A 20532-nucleotide genomic window follows, 5' to 3' on the forward strand; every position below is an offset into this window, starting at 1 on the left:
TGGAATAAGAAGGATATGATAAATACTAGTACATCCAGTATTTAAATAGGGAAAAAAACAATTTCAGTAGTGCTTCGTACTTCGATAAATCAATCAATTTGTATACAATGTGCTCAGCATGTAGACAAGACTGTAGTCACACCTATTAACAACGCGCCTATAAATTGAGAAGAGACTCCTACGCATACATTTCATTTTCATGATTAGAAACTTTTTAGTTTGATACACTCGGTTAAAAATTCTTAGTGAACAAAATCTTAATTTTTAATTTATTTATGAAAATATATTTTTATATGACATTTCAAATTTTTATTTTCTAGTATAACTATTTCACTTTTTTTTCATCTTATTTCACAATATAAGAATTTCAATAACGCTTCTGATACCTTGTATTTCTTTTTACTTGTGACATTAATTAATTAAAAATATTCCTATATAAACAAGTTAATAATTCGAAATAAAGGCTTCACATATTACAAAATGCTTAAAGATTATATAAATTATAATTATTATAGAACATTTTTAATGTTTTGCTTATATATAAATAGTATAAAAATAATATAAATAAAATTTGTAAATAACTTGAAACTTCTCTAACTTTCTATTTTGACCAAATATAGAAATGTCAGAATCAACAGAATTAGTCAATTATGAAACAATCTTAATATTGCTTACAGAATATGAAAGCAAATATTTCCTTACTTAACAAATTGGATATTGTAATAAAGATAAGAGAATATATACATTTTATTTTAATAAAGATAATATAGCTTTGTGGCGACATCTATTATCATTATAATGAAATAAGTTCAATAGTGAACAACTGTTTGTAACAGGAATGTACACTTTAATAGAAAATTGTTTCAAATGTAATGTAGATAAAAGAACTACAATATTGCTATCAATAATTATTAGTGTGATAAAGGACAAAAAGACCAAAGAAAACTTATGAATGATATCGCAAACCATAAAAGTAATAGTGATATTGTTAACACGATTGTATTGTGCGCTAGACGTAACCTACAATATAAAAATATTTCATGTTATAATGTATAATAACAGTAACTTTAATTTCAATAAACATTGAAAAGGAACGTACTTCTTATATTTGGCTATTCCTAGTTCTACTGTGTCCATAGGATCTTTTAATAAATACATACGAACACCTCTTATGTGATAATAGAAATATTCCTTCCAGTCCAAGTATTCTGTATTAAGGCAGAAAATTTGTCGATCAGTAGAATTCATCTTGTTCCAAAGTTTTATAACATTGTCATTTTTAAACTTCCATTCATTTACTGCGAAGTAATGTATCACAGTGCTAAATTTATGTATCTTTTTGTATGCATCTAATAATCTAAAAATATATTAATGAAATATTACTATTAATTTACGTAATTATCAATGTATGTTATCTATACATGGTTTATAATTGGTATATAGGATACATACATAGGTGTCCGACCAGTGAGATAAGCCAGTGTATCAACGATAATTGCTGGTATTATGTGCAATAAGAAAGCATAGATATTGTGAAGAAATAAATATCTATTGAGTGTCAGTCTATAAACCCAAATAACTTTTGTACTAGGTACTATTAATCCATAAATTTCATTAAGCTTCATAAATTCACCCCAAGAAATTGGTTTTTGACAAGAAGATACCGAATTATAAACAGGTATTTTTTCCTCATCAGGTAAATTAGAAGATTGGTCTGACTTTATTGCAACTTTTCTATGAAACAAAATAATTATTACCTGTATTGAATTTTATATCTCTTTTTATCTAAATATAATTCTTTATTATTTCATTCTATCAATTCTTTTTTCTTTTTGTTTACGAATGAAATGGTATTACTCAATTTTTCATACTATTTAATAACAAAATTAATAAAAAATGACAAAATACTACCTATTGGCAACATCCCAAGCAGAGGAAATAATGTTGGAAATAACATAATCAGCTGGTATGATATCTGCTATATTTTCTCTTTTACAATGCAATGTATGTAACAAACCTATACCGCTACCCATAACTACACCTGTGGGTCCATACATATTATTTATCCATGCAGAAATTGGTTCCTTGTAAGTTGCTATAACGATACTGGGGCGTACAATACAAACTGGTAGATCATTACCATACTTTAATACCATATTTTCTCCTAGTGCCTTAGTAAATACATATGTATTTGGCCATTTATCAAGCAATCTATTATACAGAATATTTGCAGTTGATTATAATCATTCTTATTCAGAAAATTAGAATTTAGTGTTTTAAAGCAATACTTACATAGGGGTCATTTTTTCAAGTCTTCCATCATCCAATGTATCCAACAATGTTAAAACTTTATCTGCATCTATAATATCTGTATAGTGTACTTCATCAATATTCTTACGTACACAATTGGAAAATGCAGTTGATACATGCACAAAAGCCTACAGATAGAATTATTTGTAATTATTAATAATTATTTATGTCCTTAACAGAGTTGGTCTAAGATATTTCGTATAGAAATTACAATAAGAAATGTTAGATATACCTTAAAATTTGGTAATTTTTTTGCAAATGACAATAAGAATTTTGTGCTTCTGACATTGATATTCACTGCAACCCGAATTTTTTCATCAAATCGCACAACTGCAGCTGCATGAAAAATGATATTCACATTCATTAAAGTCTTCTTATCTTCTGGCGAAAGTCCATAATCTTCTTTCGCTGCATCGCCTTCTAATATTACTATTTTTTGCAGAAAATTCGGTTGCTCGCATCTTAATTTGTCGTATATCTAATAAAAATATTATACAATTTATTATTAGCATTCATTTAATAAGATACTTTATTAAAGAGCTTATTCTACTTACAACTTCTTCGAAACTTTCTTTATATCGTTCGAAAGCAGTTTTCCCCTTTTTCGGTCTCACTATCATATATAATCTTAAAATATCTGGACAGCTTCTACAAATATACTTCGAATGGAATACAATGATTTATTATGCAAAATAATATGACATAATTATATTAGGTCAATGTATTATCAAACAATGTATAGTACATAAAGTATCAATCATAATAAAAGTACCAAAACTCCGCTGTACGTAGAAAAGAATTATTTCATAAACACCGGAAGTACCTTTGAACCGATTGTTCAACAAACGAATTAAGATGTATTAGCAATCAATAATGGCACGCCATGTCCAGGAATTACAATTACAAAAAATATCAAAACGTAAATTAACGAAATTTTCAAGGCAAAGCAATATTATTTTTTATATAATCGTATCATCATATTATAATACGTGCTGACGAAATTTTAATTGCAGAAATAAGAGATTATTGATATGTTTTAGGCACAAAAGTACGTCGTAAGATTAAATAATCGCTGTTAATTTATTGTTTGCATTCGTTTGTAATACGTAAAAAATTATTGAAATATAGTGTCGTGTCAGTAGAGTACCTGAGCAACTTCTCGATGAGTAGCTTTCCTAAAAAACCCGTACCCCCTGTTACCAAAACATTAGTATGAGAAAAAAATTCAGCTATTTCGCTTTTTTCATTTGACACCGTTGGTTCATCAAAGTTCACTAAGTCGTCTATATATAAATTACTTCCACTTGAAGACATCTTGACGGTCTACCTGTTAAACCTCGGACAATATACGTAATTTAGTATAACAATTGTTCAGCGAAATTTTATAGGATGAAAAATGATAAAGCAAGGCAATAAGATGAAATGTATCTAGAATATAAGTGTGATTTTTGAACAGCTCAGTTAAACATTATTTGAACTTTATTATGCCTTCTTCTTGAAATCTACATAGTTCATTTCTTCAGTTTTTATATGAATAATTTATAGAATAATCTTCACAGTATGAAATATGGAAACGAATTTAGAACAAAATGTAATTACAAGAAACACATCGATTTAAAAAAAAATTGTTAAAGGAAAGAAAAGAAAGTAACAGTATTGCTTACCAAATGGCGTAGCAGCTTAAGTAATACCTCTGATGTGAATTCGACGACGTTTCAGTTTCGACTGTAAAGTATTCCGACTGTGCCCCAATAGCTTTAAACGGATATATATTTCTTCAAATGTACACCTATTCAGCACATATGAAAGTCGAAACTTGTGTATGCAAATTAAAAACAGGCCATTTAGCTTTAGTAATCTACTGAATTACGATAGTTGGATTGAAGTACTGAGAAAGCAGTACATCATATCGATGTACGGGAAAATAATGTCATGTGTTTTGAAACATTTTGTAAAACATACCTACATTGAATTGGAAACGACTATACATGTTCCGATATAATCGACTAAAAAGATCCTCTCAGTAATTTAATATATGTGTCGCTACAACACATATACATAGTATTACATGTTATTGAAGATTTTGCATAACTTCTTTTAGTTTGTAATAAGCCATTTTATTTTACAATAATGTAAATATTTATAGAATTTATGTAATTTTACGTGAAATTTAACACCAAATAATCTTTAAAAGAAGATTAATCCTTATCATCATGAAGAATAATCTATTATGTAGGACAATGTACAAAATATGTACCTGATGAAGTATAACAGAATAGGTGTGCTTGAATTTGCTTAAAACAATGAGTTCTATTTTATTTTTAATTTAATTCATTTAGTCAGATAAATTTCGTTTACCTTTCCATAATTTTAATAGAAAATTATTCTGACTTAAAAAATTACATAATCACCACAATTATATAAATATAAATTCATTTCAATTGTAAGTACATCAGCATTGTTTTAGAAATACCGGATGCACCTTTGAACCATTCAATGATCTAACTTAACATAAATTTATAGCCGAATAACGTCATTTCTAATGCATCAAAAGTTTTACGCTTTTCACTTCGACTTTTAATGAATTATGTACGATATCATCCGAGAATAACGAAAATTCGAAAAATAGATTTTTCGTTAATGAACAGAAAACAAATAACAACAAATTTCCTTTTCATTTTATTTGATAATATTAGGAATTAAATCTTTAAATATAATATAAATAATATTTATTTCGTTTATTTATTTGTATTTGTACTAATACATGTTTCATAGAGAGGATGCAATATATACAATAAAATACATTATCGAGTGCCACATATTGTCAACAAATAAATATATAAGACGAACTATACAGGATGTCTCTGAAATTATAGAACAAACGGTTGGGTGACGATACTACATGCAAAAATCGGTAGTAAAAGAAGAATAACGACTTCTCATTTAAGGCTTCAGTTTCACTCGTAATCATGAATCTGAAAACGCATTATGTACCCATGTATTAACTGCAAATTTCGAATTATGAAACTTCTGTTTCTACTCGTGTCTGCATTGTTAAACATGGGCAATATCACGATTTGTTTTTTGATTAATTAAATGATTCTTAAAAAGTACTAATCCTATCCTTACTTATAAAAACCTTCAAATTGAATATAGAAAAATGAAAAGTAATAGTTATTGTCGACGCGGAGATGACAATAGCAGGAAATTAATCGTGGCAGCGTATATATTTAGTAATAGTCACAAGCAGGAAGTTTTATAATTCGAAATTTTCACTTAATGCACGTAACGTACTTGGATAAGTTTTCAAACTTATTTTCCTCGGAAACGAAACTTTTTTATTCAATTTATTTTTACATGTAAAATCACCAGCTGACCGCCTGTACCATGATTTCGCAGACCCCTTGTACATAAATTACAGAGAATGTATGATATGCAGTATACGTGAAAGCACTGCTTGCAAATTAATTATGCAAAATAATTGTGTAACAAGATGGCAACCAATCAAGCAGTATTAATTATTATCTTATTTGTCTAATATTATGCTGTTCGTTGTCCTCGATACTTAATAAAAGTTTTGTCTTATGATTTTAATATTTTTATGATTTCTATTTAAAACAGTGACAATGAAAAAATACTTTAAAATATCTGTGGCAATATATGTTATAAATCATAATATATTTTGCATTCCTATATAAAGAATAAATAAAAACAAATACATCTTGTATATAATTAGATTTTCTCCTATTATTTTTGCAGTGGCGATACCTTTGAACGCACAGCGTTATTCACAATTTATACATATTTAATCATCAATTTACTTAATTCTGGATTATTATTTTGATAAATATACAATTTGGAAAGTATTATATATGTTCAATGTCGATATTTTGTATCCTAATTTCAAACGAATTTATAAGATGTATACATTAAACAACAAACATAAATAATATATATATAATTTTAGAAAAAAATATATTTAGTCATCTAGTAGAGCACTCAATGGATCTTCGCCAATCTTTTCAGCTGTCTTTTTTAGATCCCTCGTTACCGCTTTTTTAACGATCGAACGCGTTTCTGCTGAGTTTACCTGCGATTCGCTTGTGAATTTCTTACCGAAAATATTATCATCGTCGTCGTCGTCGTCAGAAGGAAACAGCGACTTCGACGTGACAGTGGTTTTCTTTGAAGCTGGTGTCTTGGCGAAAATATCATCTTCTCCGCTCGATTGATCGGCAAAAATATCCGTAATATGCGACGTCCTTACGGTCTCGGTAATATTGGTTAACATATCATTTTTACTCGATTGCTCTTGAATACTTCCAGAATCTGACTTCTGTGTTTGATCGAATGGCTCAGAGAACAAATTTGTGTCGTTATCATCATTACCAAATAAGCTTATTTTCTTCGCAGTTTGCTCCATAGAATGTCTCTTTTCGGGTATGTTTTCTATCGTCGACTTTTTTACAACGGATCCAAATAAACTATCATCTTCGTCTTCTTCATCGAATAAACTAATCTTGGTATCCTTTAAAGGCTTTTTCACGGCTTTAGTTAAAGTCGTCGTAAACAAATCACTTTCCGCATCATCGGTAAACAAGTCCAAAATTGGTTTCTTCGTAGTTTTTTCTTCGATGAATTTCTTATTACCGCTAGAAAACAAACTATCGTCTTCGGAAAATAACAAATTCTTTCCTTTTTCTGGAGACGGTGTTTTCGTAACAAAGGCAAATAACTGACTGGGATCTTTCAACGGATCGTGACTATCATCTCGTAACGGATCGATCATTTTTTTCGATTCGTCTTCGAATTTCGTGTCCTCTGATTTGGATTCCTTTCTAATAGCGCATGAAATTGTAGCGTTTACATTGGAAGTGGTACTAGATTCGGATAACGTGCTACTCTTTTCTTTCTGTTGCTCGGTTTTCCCCGTTTCTGTCTTTATATCGTCGATTTGTTTAATATGCGTGTCTTTCAATACTTTAAAGGTAACCGGTGGCTTTTCAGAAACGACTTTCTCGACTGGGGAGAGAATAGGCGCTCTACCAAACAGTGTATCTTCTTTCTGCGGATCCTCTGGTAGATCAGGTGGTACATCAAATAAATCTTCTTCGTCCGTAGACGGTGACAGTAAAGTATTTTTGTTAGCACTCACTGAACTTTCCTTGCTTATGCTCCCTAATTCAGATTTATCATCCGCAGACAAGAATATATTAGTATCAGGGGTTCTATAAAGATTATCGTTGGTAGACGAAACCAAGTGGTCAGAAATCGCGGCGGTAGAATGGGCAGCGCTGGTGTTCGCAGCTGTAAAGGTCTCTTTATTGAAAATACTTGACGATTGATTAACCTGATTCTCATCTTGTGAATTATTCTCAACGAAGTCTACGGTATCAAAATCGATTCCGCTTTGTCTGATAGCGGATTTTCGTGCTTGCCTACTTTGTGGTCGGCGTCTCGCTTGTATCCTAACCCGAGTCTGAAAAATGATAAAAAGAGCAAAAATAAAGAAACAATATGATCAACGGAATTATTTTCGCTTTTCAAAATATTTCAGTGATGTTTTAGTAATTACCTTCGAAGCGGTAGTAGACAACGTCTCTAGCTGGGCTGGTTCATCGAAACTAATGGCATTTTCTGCATTATTTTCATCCGAAATCATTGATTGCTGTGATTGCTTCTGCGTGGTGCTATCTTCTACAAAACAACATTTTCCTTTGGGTCAAATATATTATGTTAAAAAATTATAGATGAAGATACAAACTATAAGTGTAGAATGTAAAAGTTATATCTTCGTTACCTGACACACTTAACGGCGAATTAGGACCTTGTGTACTAAGACATCCACCGTCGTCGCTATCTCTATCCGCTGCACTATCTTCTTCATCTGTCTTTTCTTTGCTTTTTCGCCATACTGGTGGTGTATCCATAGGTGAAATTAACTTCAAATCGCCCATTCTTCCCATCAAATTTTTTATCTTCCCAGAAACCACGCGTTTCGCTGCCTGATTGTTCTTTTCAGGCGAAGATAACGTGCCAGGTGTATGTATGTCTAAAGATTTTGGAGGACTCTTCTTTAATTCATTTTCATTATTTTGCATAGGTTCGCGTTCGTCAGAGCTACTAACTCGATGCATATCTTTGTCATTATCTTGTTCTATGTCCGTGGACGCAGTAACAGGAACGTTTGATTCTTCAGACTTCGCAAAGATGTCAGAACTATTTGATGTTTCAATATTCTTAACAGAACGTTCCTTAGTATCCTCTGTCGTCTTCAAATTTAAATGTGCATCCTCTTTTGTTTTTTCCGTTGATACATTTTTGGTACTGAACAAATCATCATAGTCATCATCCTCAAAGATTAATCCATGCGATCCAATGGCACTAGAAAACAATCCGTTGCCCGAAAGAATATCGCTACTCTTACTTTTGTTCTTCTCAGTGGATACTTTCTGATCCGTGATATCTATTCCGAATGTAGCCGTTCCTGATGGCTGTTTGTTATCTTTCTGCTTTTTATCAATTGGTTTCTGGGCGGAAAACAAATCATTCTCATCGTCGTCGTTGAAAATATCAGGCTCATTTTTAGTTTCGCTTTTGACAGGTTTCGTAGCGAATAAATCGCCATCTTCGATATCGTCGTCGTCAAACAACCTAATTTCCTTCGATGTGGCAACATTTTTGCTTTTCTCCAAGCCATTATTTTTTGGTATCGTGTCTCGAATATTGCTTGCAAACAGATCATCATCAGGTATGTCCAAAAATTTTCTACTAGAGGTACTGCTTTCCTGTTTCGCAACCGGTTTCGGTATTATGCCAAAAATATCAACGTCTAGCGAATCCTTATTATCGAATATATCGATTTCTTCGTCAAAGAGACCTCTGCGTTGCGTGGATTTTATTTTATCAGAATACTGAGAAGTTAATAAATCGCTACTCCTTTGCGATCTAGAACCTGAACTGGTCGTCGAAAACAACTCGTCACCAGAGTCGGAATCGTCAAATAACGAAGGCATCTTCGATTTTGCCGGTTTTGAATCCGCTTTTGGTAACGGGGGTGGGCCAAACAGATCTTCGTTCTCGAATACATCGTCTTGCGCTATAGACAATACATCTTCTATCGATTCTTCCTGCGGTTGATTATTTGTTGAATTTAAAATTGAAGTAGCATTCGCTGGATTCTGTGTACGTGCAGTGAAGAGACTGTCACTGGTGATTTGTTCCCGATAGATCTCTTCCGATTTTAAACGCGTTGATGTCATTTGTGGCTGAAAGTCAACGCTAAAACAAAACGGTCATAAAAATAGAAATAAAAAATAATAATATAATATTCTATTAAAGTGAATTCAAAATTGTTTTCTTTTCTTTCTTTTTCTATTGCTTATCTTGAATTAAATTGGAAGAATAGTATTTCATTCTCTGTATTAAAAGATATGCCTTATTTATGGTAGAAGCTTCCTTCTGAAGAATACGTTACAAGATTACAAAACAAAAGCAAATAGAAACATGAAACTTAAAACACGGTGCGTATTAATAAAATGTGTAGAGTTAAATATATCGTAACAAAATCAATAAGGCAACGCTTGCAGATCAAAGAAAGATTAAAAAATGTGAAATGCAATGTCTAAAATGAATTTATATAAGAAATGGTAAGATTTCATGACGCTAGTAGTTTCTTCAACGCAACAATTTCTCATAATTCAATTATTCAATATCATGTGTACGCGAAACGTAATAAAATCATTGAATACACTTATAACCGCGATGCATTAAAATGCAAAAATAGGTATAACGATAATATAGTACAATACAATTTCCGATATAGTATTATCAATAACTCGCGGCAAAACAAATCCATAATTGCATGTAATAAATTCTCAAGAGACGTAACGCGATAATTTATAACGTGCTAAATGAATCAATTGCTATTGACAGAAACAAGATTACAGCGAGAGAAATCTTGTCTATGACAAGTTGGCATGTGAGATTGGATTCTAAAAAATTGAATTACCATTCAACAAAATATAATAGCTTTTAGAAAGTACGAGGATCTATCCGTGGAGACGTACTATAGAGATTAGAGACATATGCACCATTCAGACAGGCATATAACAGGACTTTTGTAAGTGATTTGATTTTAAATCGATACATATATACTTGTTAAGTATCACATGGACAGTAATATTATTCATTGTTCTACATATCATGTTCTTATACATAAAAACTAGAAATGTTTATTAATTAATTAATTTAATTAAACATATCCCACTACCAATATGATACGGAATTTATTTGTGCAAATTGAAAAATTATTATTGCGTTAGGGATGAATAATGCCAGATGAATAATAGCCATGAGATAATGTAGTACTTACTAGATTTCCTATAATTAGAAATAAATGAAATTAAAAATGTGTTGATCGAATATATGCCTACAAGATACTAGTTCTGGATGAGATACGAATAAACTAAAGGAGCTCGCCTTGAGCTCGCGCATGTAGCCGATACAATCACCGCAACGTAATGAATGATGACTAATGTTTGGATCATCAATTCAATGACATTTGATGTACATGGCACGTGCATTTGTTTTTCGCGCGTATAAAAAAACAATGACGATATAAATTTTTATCGATATATCATTAAACATGGTCCGACAATCGTAGGGACGATAATACCTTTATTTTTAGCAAAATATATTATTGTCCATAATCTAAATCATCTGATTTGTTATTTAATCTAATTTACTTTAATTTAATTTAATTTAGTAATAAAATTGGCACTTACCCTATGCTTGAACCACCTGTATTATTAATACTTGATGGATGAATTGATATTCCACTGCTGTAACTACTTTCATTAACAATGTTTAAATTTTCTGCGTTATTCCTTGCTGTCACAATAGAGTCTTGTTCGTTAATATTATTGTTCAGAATAATATTTCGCGAACGATCAAGTACCGATTCATTGCTAGCACTAATTTCATAATTTGCTGGTGTATTACTTCCGGAAGATCCAGATGATTGAGTTCGCGATATCCTACGAGATAGCTTATTTTCAATCTCTGAAGTTAAGATATTTCCAAATATTGATACTTCCCCCCCTGGTTTCTAAAATATCACATGAAATATTAATTTTGCAGTTCCATTATAATATTTGTAAGTGAAGTATTTTGTTAACAATAGTTATTTTATGCAATCTTACCTTTTTATTTAGTTGTTGATGTTTAGACGATCCGAAGAGGTCACCAACATCTTCATCATCGCTAAATAAATTAGTATTTACGTTAGTTTCTGGGGTACTCGTAGTCATATTACTAGTTACTGATGATGCTATCTCTAAATGATTCCTTCGCGTTCCTTCTGTCTTTGCTGACTGATTATTATTGCTAGAATATTTATTTTTCGTGATTGTATTTTTCGGGGAAAAAATGTCAGAATCAGCATCACCGAAAAGATCATCGATTGCAGATTTTGGTTTCGTCGCTGTAAATACAGGCCCTCTTATTAAACATCTTGAAAAGACGCAAATATGTAAATTACGAAAGCTTATAAGCTACAAGAAACTTACAAACAGCACTAATTGGAGGTGGCACATCAATGCTAGCAGGTATAATATTATTCTTATACGATTTGATTTGTCTTTCCTTGGATGCATTTTCTACAAATTGATCATTTAAAAATCCTTTACTTCTACTGATTATAGTTTTAGATTTATCATTTAAGATGTTTTCATCTCCCTCTGGTGTAAATAAATCATCTAAAAAATATAATAAAAATTAAATATGGATAAAAATCAAATTAAATTTAATTCATGTAAATACCTTTAAATCGATTTATCGATGCCTCATTTTTTTCATCTACAACAGGTTTTTCAGTCTGTCGAACTGTACCTAATCGCTTGGCTAACTCTTCTGCAAAATTTGGTGTTATATTGTTCGGCAATGGTATCTAAATCAAAGTATGAAGATCTTATAACATGTATGTGTAGTGTAAAGAACATCATACAAGAGTATATATATTAAAGAAAAAGGAAATAGGAACCTTTGATGCATTATCAGTAGGAGTAACTGAATCAGGTACTGAATCTATTTCATTTTGACTAAGTGCATCCATTTTGTCATTTCCTAAAATATATGTCATATCATTTCTTTTACTGTAATCCGATTCATTCAAAGAAGGTAATAATCCAACAATGTTTGTTTTTGGTGCAGCATTCATACTGTAATCTTTAAATGCTGCTGTGGTATCATCTTCGCTTTCTGATTCTTCTTCTTCTTCGTCTACTTGTTCAGATTCACTGCTGCTACTGCTTTCTAGACCAATTTTATTTGAATTCTTCCATTTTTCTGAGCCAATGACATAAGGCAAAGGTCGATCTTGGTATGGATTATTTGGTCCCAATACAACACTGTAATTAAATTATCGATATTTTATTTATATATGTATAATAAAAACAATAATAAATAAAAATAATCTAGCAATAATATTTACCTTAGTACTACTTTATTGTCCTCTTCTTCACTATCACTATCAACAAACTCCATTTCCTTGTATTTTTCATACATTATATTTAGGCCTTGCTTGACACTTTCACTCACACTAGCTATGAAATCTGCAGTTGCAGAATCTTCATCCTTACCTTGCTATAAACAAATTTTGATATAGTAATAATTTAAAAAAGTTACAGTATCTTACATCGTAAAAATCTCCAACTACCTCCACTGATGTTTCTGCTTGTTGTCCAATCTCTATATTATCCTCCTGTACACGGCTTTCAATAAATTGAGTATTGGCTAAAGCCAAAGATGTATTGGTAACATTATCTATAAATATTGCTGTTTCATTTAGTTGTGTTGTCAGTGAATCTAAGGCTTCTTGAGTTTTATTTGCCCTTGATACCACATTCTATAACAAATATTGTCGGTAAATATAAATCTTGTACAAGTATAATTTTAATAGGTTACACCAATTTCAATCATACATTAGAAAATTGCTGCAGATGTTTAAGGAGTCCTGCATCACCTGCTAAACTCCATTCCCTTCTCTTTTTTCGCATTTCATCTGTAGTCCATGGATGATCCCATGACTTGTCCATCCCATTTGATATGTCCTAGTATATCAAATTTCTATTATATATACTTAAAACTATCTAATATATTTTTTCTAAATGCTTAACAAATTTGACAAAAAGAAACAAATTTCCATATTGTTTTCATTATACTAATTCTGTTCCATATGAAAAAAGTAATATATAATCTTTATTATTGTTTATATTCGTTAACCTTGAAAGTTTTAAATGTCAAAACTGGTAAATGGTTATACAACATACCATACCACCTAGCCCAATTTACTATAACAGACTGTTATTTATCTTCGTAATTACATTTACATACGTTGCATTATTTTTTATCAAACTTAGTAAAAGAAAAAAACACCCACTTAACAGTTGGAATTATCAAGTGTCCGGCACTGTCACAACTACTACTGTATGGGAAAACTTTCAGGAATGTGTGAAAGTTAATCTGAGGCCTATATTTTGCAAGCTGTTTTTTGCTTATACGTCATAAAATAGAGAGTACGTAAAACGCTACAGAAATTCTTAATAAGACAAAGGATTAAAACAATTAAAAATTTTGTATACAAAACATCTTTTTGATATAAATTATCTGTTTGAAAATTATAATATATCTTTTTTTTTATATTATTGTGAAGTAATATTCGTAATAATTTATGTTTCGCTGCGTTATCGTGTTATTTAAAAATTTAATACAACCAGCACAATAAAGTATATTAATATGTATCATATTTTTCATAATTAAACAAGTAGAAAAGGGCCTTTCCGTTACAGCATACAACGCTGGTCCATACAATGTTGCCAAACCGAACAGTATTTTAGTCCATAGTCCGTATTCAACATTCCGCTGTCCGACCTATAGAGGAACAGCGCTGTAGATTGTTTGTCAATATCTTCGAGTTAGTTGATTTTTACCAAGTTTTATGTGTAAAGCAACCGTTTTACAATAACACAAAACATAAAAAAGATGTCTTGACTGTAAATGTGTCAGAGTGTCTAGTGTATGTGTATAAGACATACTGATAATACTGACAAGGAGAACATCGTATATGTGGAATAATGCTACTTTTATATGCAAGTGAAGAATTCCATCTGTTTCATTAGAGAAAAGAATGTTTGGAACCTTTATACCATAAATAGTATTTGAACTTTCCACAATTAAGATTTTATTATTTATACATTACCCCATGGATATTTAATATAAGTTTTTGAAGTGGAAAAGCAAGCATTTGTAATACAATAACAAAAAACGACGGATAACCGTTACTGTGCAAAAAGTTCCATAAATTGGTACTTTTAATCGGTACGTACGTATTAAATAAATATTTTATCATAATCTACAGAAAGATCTATTTTATAATAAATTTTTGTAACAAGTTGATTTAATTTTTTAAACAACATTTTATAGCATAAACGTACGTGTGCCTATGTATTAAGTAACAATAAATATAACAAATTTATTTATCATAAGACATAGGATAAATAGAATCACGAATACATTATAAAATTTTTGTTAGGCATTAAAAACAATTTATTTATCACATTATGATAAGAAATGTATATTTTATTTGTTCTAGATATACTTTAAAACATGTACATCAGAATGTCACAACAAACAGATATGTATGGCTTATATAGCAAAGATGAATACATCCGACAATTGTGTATCTTGTTTAGTTGATGCACAGAATATTATCTTAGGCAATTGTCCATTTTCTTTATTGCATATCTTTATTCCTGCTCTTTTAGAGCATTCTCATTGTCATAAAGTATACAGTGTTCACAAAATCACTTTTAATGAGGCTGAAAGCACGTACAGGAAGGCTAACTCTCTTTTGAGAAGGTACAGTGTTTTACAACTGACTTTCATGAACAATGAACCATTCGGGAAGTGGAAAACGTCAGGCGAAGGTTTTGGAAGAAAACTATTGGGACTGCAGTGTTTGCACATATAGAAATACAGCAGAAGCATTTAAGTGCCTCATGTGTGACGTCCGTAAAGGAACTTCTACGCGGAAACCCCGTATTAATCCCCAACTTGTGGCACAACAGGTTACAATATTATAGTATTTCACTATATGTTATAAATGCAATAATGTATAATAAATTTACAATACGAGTTAATAATATATAATCTTATTAACATTAATTTATATGTAGGTTGCGCAACAACAATATGTACCACTTTTGAAACCTGGAAAGAAGGAAGGTGCAAGTGGGGGTAGTACAACTAGTAGCGGTAAAGAAAAAGATCGTAAATTGGACAAACCAAGGCGTAAAAATAGGCACCCACCTCGTCTAAAAAATATAGATCGTAGTACGGCTCAGACCAATGAAGTGACAGTGAACAATGTTACTGTCGTTATTACCGAATATAAGCCCAAAGTAAAAAAAAGTTCAGATCAATCTGGTTTGTCTAGCAGTGCTTCTTCTGAAAATGGAAGTCAGCATGATTCTAATCAAGACTCCAGAAGTCTGGATATAGGAACAGATGCTTAGCTCAGTGCTGTAACACATATGTGTATGAATTAATCTAATTAATATATTATATCTGTCAATCTCTATGGACTATGGTCCATTCTGTAGACAAAAACAACCATTTTGTCTATATGTTACAGGTTACGTAACATTCAGTGAGGTCAGATGTTTTATGCTATCAGTGGAATCATTAAATTATGTCTTCAGTATAACATAAGAAATATGTTGTATATTGTTGCTACATACTGACATAAAAAAAAATTGTTTCATAACAGTAATCTTGACATCTAAAAGCAACAACAAAAGTTAGTTAAATTTATTTATTTCATAGATTGATAATATTCCAAATTGATCTTTAATATTTAATTACATATTTTAGATAATTTTATTTGTGCAACTTCGGATATTACGTATTACTCTATTTATATAATATTAATTGTAACAAATGCATTATATGCCTTAATATGGCAAATGGAATTTGATACACCCATTGTTGACATAACAATGTCCACATGACTTTCATTGAATCTATGACGCCACTGCCAGAAAGCATGTTGTAACGTTATTGTTAATTAGAATATTTTGACTCATTTATGTATAATATGAGGTATTTATCTTGTTTATTTAATAATTGCTGTGAAGAAGAACTAAGAAACTGGCATTGGTACGTATATACCTTTATCCCATTCCAAATTCGATCTGTTCCAAGCTTTACACTTTAATAGCAGTTAATTTCACTAACACAGAAATTTTTAATTTATATATAGATATATATAAAAAGATACGCGATTAAATTACATAACATACTACATAATATAAATTGAAATAGGTATCACATGGTTTAATATATATTTTAGATAATATCTGAATTTGTAACAAAAAATTTTGTTAATTTTGGTTGCTCACTATTCTCGTTATGAAACACGACAAATGTAACTTTTATGTACTTCTTATATTGCCTCCATACTTTAATAGTATTAGGATATATAGATTCAATGTAATATTACTCGAAAATATTTGACCAATTTACTAAATATTAATTTCTTTATGTAGTAAAATCACAAATATTGGAACAATGTTACAAAAGACTATCATTTTTCTATTACTGGTACTACAGCAGAGCATAAAAGCTGCAAAGCTAGCTCATATTAGTAACTGCCCAATCACTTGTAACTGTGATTTATAGTTCTTTTTATATTTATTTTTACATATTTTACGTTACCAGATAAGAAATAGCATTATCGAATTGACTCATACAAAATTTATTGTGACTATAAGGACCATAAACAATATGATTATTTCATAAGTAATGGAAAGATATTAACATGCTATACAACCAATTCTTTTTAAATCCATGTAAAATATTTGTATGCTAGTTAGACTGAACTATAAAATGTAATTTGTCATTAAAGTTAATATTCTTTATCATAAACATGAAAGTAAATAATACTTTTACAAACATTTATACATATTCAGGTACCAAAAATTATATAATCATGCAATGTTTTAAAGAGTTTATAACATAGAAAAATGAAATTGTAGCGGCTACTTCTCAATTGTTTTTCATAAATGTCATCAATTTTATAAACTTTACAAGATGAATGTAAAATTTGCGTTTAATATTTGTAAATTAAATATATTCGTAAATCATTTTAATTTACTTCAGATAAAAAATTAAAGATATTTTAAATTATATTATCATCGTGAAGATAATGTATTTTTAATCCTTTTACAGTTACAGCAAATGTTTTATACTTTATAATGTACAACTTCAAAGTCCATATTTCCAACTACTGGAATCGTTCATTGATTTAAAAAACGATATTTTTTTAATAATTTAGTAAATATTATGATATTTCTACATTGGATCAATAGAAATCAAAAATTTGTACCAATTGTCTTCAATGTGTAAAAATATGTTAAAATAAAATTGGATTTGTGTGTGTTGTAAATTATTAGAACAGAATTACATACTATGTTGTACAGATTGTAAAACTTTCGAAAAATATTGTTGAAATTAACAATATATTATTACAAAGAAAAAATAAATTACACGTTTTAAGAAGAAAAAATACAACTTTTAGTTTAGTCTTTCAAATATTTGTGTTCCTTTTATTTATGTCAAAACAATATACAAGTAAAAAGTAGCACAAGTACTTATGGATATACAATCTTTGGAGATCTCGCTGTCAATATAATTTGTAATCTTTATTGTACTTGTTTACTTATACCTTTCTGTTCTTTTGGATGCTGTATTAGTTGTATGTAGATTACGAATCGTTGAATTCTTATCTTCAGTTACATCCATTTCTTCTTCTTTTTCTTGTGTTCTGGTATCATTGATATTGTTTTGTAACTTCCGTTCCCGAAACCTCTCGCGTACTGTTAAAAATATATATTAAGATGCTAACAATAACAAAATTATTATATAGAAGTTTGGTATTATATGTATATTAACATACCTTCTGGTATTTGTAAAAGATCAAATATTTTATAATTATGTGATTTATTGTCACCACCAACAGCAAATACAAAAGGATTATCTGGGTTGGGTGCAAGACATAACAAAGCACCAAGATTAGTCTTTTTTTCCCAAATAGACTGTGGCTCTTTGTTGTTAATAATATCCCACACCTTTATGACACCGTCGTTTGCTGAAGTAACTAAAAGTCCAGGGCATGATGAGCTAAGTGATAAACCTAAAATCATAATAAATCTAGTTATAATTCATATTTATGTATATTACACATTATTCATATATCAATTTTATATAATTTACCTATGACTTCTTTTGTGTGAGCTTGCACATCCCAAATTGATTTGTCTTCCCTAATATCTATATATTGTATATATCCATTAGAGGTACTGACCTAAACCAAAAATAACAATTAAAATAATTTCAACCAGTATAATGTAAATTCTATTTCGAACAAAAATAATATATTTCATATATTTACTAAGCAATAATTTGAATCAAATGAATTCCATAACACTTTTTCCACTTCTCCTAATGCAGCCCATGACTGTACAATTGTTTCATACCTACAGTCAAATAATCTTACCAGCCTGAATAAGAAATTAAGCATGTAAGTATTTCAGTTATAATTAAAAAATTTCTATAAATGATTGAAAACTAATAGACATACTTATCTGCGCAACCTGTCAATAAGTAATGACTTTCGTTTGGATGCCATTTTAATGACTGAATTTCTTCTTCAAAAGATGTAAATTTGTTAGCAGGTACCCCAATTTCTAAATCCCACAACAGAACTGTATGATCAGCAGATGCACTAGCAAGTACATGTCTACAAGAGTATTAAAAAAGCTGCTTTATTAGTGAGTGTATGAAGTTTCAAACAAACATTTTAATTGGTAGATGATACTAACGTATAATTTTTATTCCATGCTAAATCTAATACAGCATCTCTATGCCCAACATAGCTTTGACTTCTCTTTTTATTTGATTTGCGACCAAGTTTACAAGCTGGTTCTAAAGAATCTATTAAATCTAAATCCCATATTTGTATGATAGAAGTCATATCACCAATTGCACATAAATTACCTATAATGAATAAAAAAGTTTATACAAAATTTGTAGCTGCATAAAAATATTTCATACTTACCTGGTTTTGAATCTGAAGGATCAAAATCAAGCCATTCTATACACAATGGGAATGATGGTAACAATATATCATGATGACAATAAAATGAATCTTCATCTTCATTATATACTAAAAAATAGGTAAACTTGTGCTTTAGAAATTATTTATAAGGATTAAAGTTTCTTCATTAAAAAATTATGATTTTTATTTGATATACAAACCAAATACTTCTAGGATACTACCACCTCCTTCTACACGGCCTATTAGTACAAGATTGTCGTTACTTTTAATAATATCATCATCTTTTTCTGAATCATCATCTTCTTCTGTTATAAAAGGGTCTATTCCATCTTCCTCAAAACTTGCAATATTACCAATATTACAGTGTATATTACCTGCTGTATATTAACACCAATTTTTTAAAAAGTTAAATTATTTATGTTATAATATGATGATATTTATCTTACATTCGTCATCATATTTGTCAAAATTATATTCATCTATTTCATGGGATCCTACTTCACGTTTTTTCTTATTGTGTTTTTTATCTGAATCATTTCCAACAGGTCTAAGAAAATTGAAATATTTTTACTGTTGTGAAATACTTTTTTAAAGCTATCAGATATTACTATAATACTTACAGTATTAATTCAGGTTGTTTGTGTTTTATGATTCGGTTTAATTCTTTTGGAGTTAGTTGAATCTGAAAAATTGGTAAACTATGCCCATTAGATTAAACAAATTAAATTCCATACCAAAAATATTAAAATTGATTAACCTTTGCAGGGTTTGCAGAAGCAACACCTTTTTTTACCCACGATGTGCACGGTATTATACTCATTTTCAAACTATATATCTTTTTAAATTAACTTCTACAATAAAAATATTTACAATTATTTATGGAAACATTGAATAACAAGAATAATATCTGATATTAGTTGTCATACGTATTGCACGTTGTATAAATCGTACGTTGTAAATCTATGATTTCAATTTGAGGTACCAACTTTAGGAAATTTTATGCATGTTCAATGTTCAATATGTCAAGAAAGTGATTATTGAGAATT

At 29.9% G+C, this 20532-nt stretch overlaps 3 protein-coding genes across 3 annotated transcripts; 1 reads left to right on the forward strand and 2 right to left on the reverse strand.

Moving 5' to 3' along the window:
- Positions 1 to 251: 251 nt before the first annotated feature.
- LOC117210088 (fatty acyl-CoA reductase wat-like) lies at positions 252 to 3992 on the reverse strand. The gene is made up of 9 exons (XM_033452744.1): positions 3975 to 3992; positions 3458 to 3646; positions 2865 to 2958; positions 2543 to 2788; positions 2293 to 2438; positions 1912 to 2211; positions 1453 to 1734; positions 1100 to 1357; positions 252 to 1020 (listed from the first exon to the last, which is right to left on the reverse strand). Exons 2-9 carry the CDS (start codon positions 3622 to 3624, stop codon positions 912 to 914), a joined length of 1602 nt encoding a protein of 533 aa, XP_033308635.1. The 5' UTR covers positions 3625 to 3646; positions 3975 to 3992; the 3' UTR covers positions 252 to 911.
- A 1030-nt stretch (positions 3993 to 5022) lies between these two features.
- LOC117210338 (WASH complex subunit 2-like) lies at positions 5023 to 20329 on the reverse strand. The gene is made up of 23 exons (XM_033453279.1): positions 20244 to 20329; positions 20107 to 20168; positions 19933 to 20033; positions 19687 to 19863; positions 19487 to 19594; positions 19251 to 19425; positions 19010 to 19168; positions 18821 to 18929; positions 18643 to 18733; positions 18326 to 18562; positions 18095 to 18245; positions 13594 to 13648; positions 13293 to 13421; positions 13028 to 13216; positions 12803 to 12954; positions 12353 to 12719; positions 12133 to 12259; positions 11880 to 12068; positions 11514 to 11794; positions 11097 to 11419; positions 8111 to 9591; positions 7886 to 8007; positions 5023 to 7789 (listed from the first exon to the last, which is right to left on the reverse strand). The coding sequence occupies exons 1-23, from the start codon at positions 20304 to 20306 to the stop codon at positions 6290 to 6292; spliced, it is 6348 nt and encodes a 2115-aa protein (XP_033309170.1). The 5' UTR covers positions 20307 to 20329; the 3' UTR covers positions 5023 to 6289.
- LOC117210100 (YY1-associated factor 2) lies at positions 13630 to 17166 on the forward strand. Its single transcript, XM_033452761.1, has 6 exons — positions 13630 to 13886; positions 14160 to 14688; positions 14963 to 15437; positions 15546 to 15906; positions 16004 to 16168; positions 16243 to 17166. Exons 3-4 carry the CDS (start codon positions 15261 to 15263, stop codon positions 15882 to 15884), a joined length of 516 nt encoding a protein of 171 aa, XP_033308652.1. The 5' UTR covers positions 13630 to 13886; positions 14160 to 14688; positions 14963 to 15260; the 3' UTR covers positions 15885 to 15906; positions 16004 to 16168; positions 16243 to 17166.
- Positions 20330 to 20532: the final 203 nt, after the last annotated feature.

The sequence above is a fragment of the Bombus bifarius genome, unplaced genomic scaffold (genome assembly GCF_011952205.1).
Source record: "Bombus bifarius isolate JDL3187 unplaced genomic scaffold, Bbif_JDL3187 scf7180000008199, whole genome shotgun sequence".
NCBI lineage: Eukaryota > Metazoa > Arthropoda > Insecta > Hymenoptera > Apidae > Bombus > Bombus bifarius.

What these genes read in the sequence shown, in the direction of transcription:
- LOC117210088 (XM_033452744.1), bottom strand. Translation starts at nt 3,624, where the DNA reads ATGTCTTCAAGTGGAAGTAATTTATATATAGACGACTTAGTGAACTTT. An exon ending in CTCATCGAGAAGTTGCTCAG is followed by an intron (nt 2,959 to 3,457) that starts GTACTCTACTGA and finishes GTATATTTGTAG; the next exon opens with AAGCTGTCCAGATATTTTAA. An exon ending in AAGAAAGTTTCGAAGAAGTT is followed by an intron (nt 2,789 to 2,864) that starts GTAAGTAGAATA and finishes TATTTTTATTAG; the next exon opens with ATATACGACAAATTAAGATG.
- LOC117210100 (XM_033452761.1), top strand. Translation starts at nt 15,261, where the DNA reads ATGAACCATTCGGGAAGTGGAAAACGTCAGGCGAAGGTTTTGGAAGAA. An exon ending in CCCAACTTGTGGCACAACAG is followed by an intron (nt 15,438 to 15,545) that starts GTTACAATATTA and finishes ATTTATATGTAG; the next exon opens with GTTGCGCAACAACAATATGT.
- LOC117210338 (XM_033453279.1), bottom strand. Translation starts at nt 20,306, where the DNA reads ATGAGTATAATACCGTGCACATCGTGGGTAAAAAAAGGTGTTGCTTCT. An exon ending in TAGTATCCTAGAAGTATTTG is followed by an intron (nt 19,595 to 19,686) that starts GTTTGTATATCA and finishes CCTATTTTTTAG; the next exon opens with TATATAATGAAGATGAAGAT. An exon ending in ACAGGTGGTTCAAGCATAGG is followed by an intron (nt 9,592 to 11,096) that starts GTAAGTGCCAAT and finishes GTTTTGTTTTAG; the next exon opens with CGTTGACTTTCAGCCACAAA.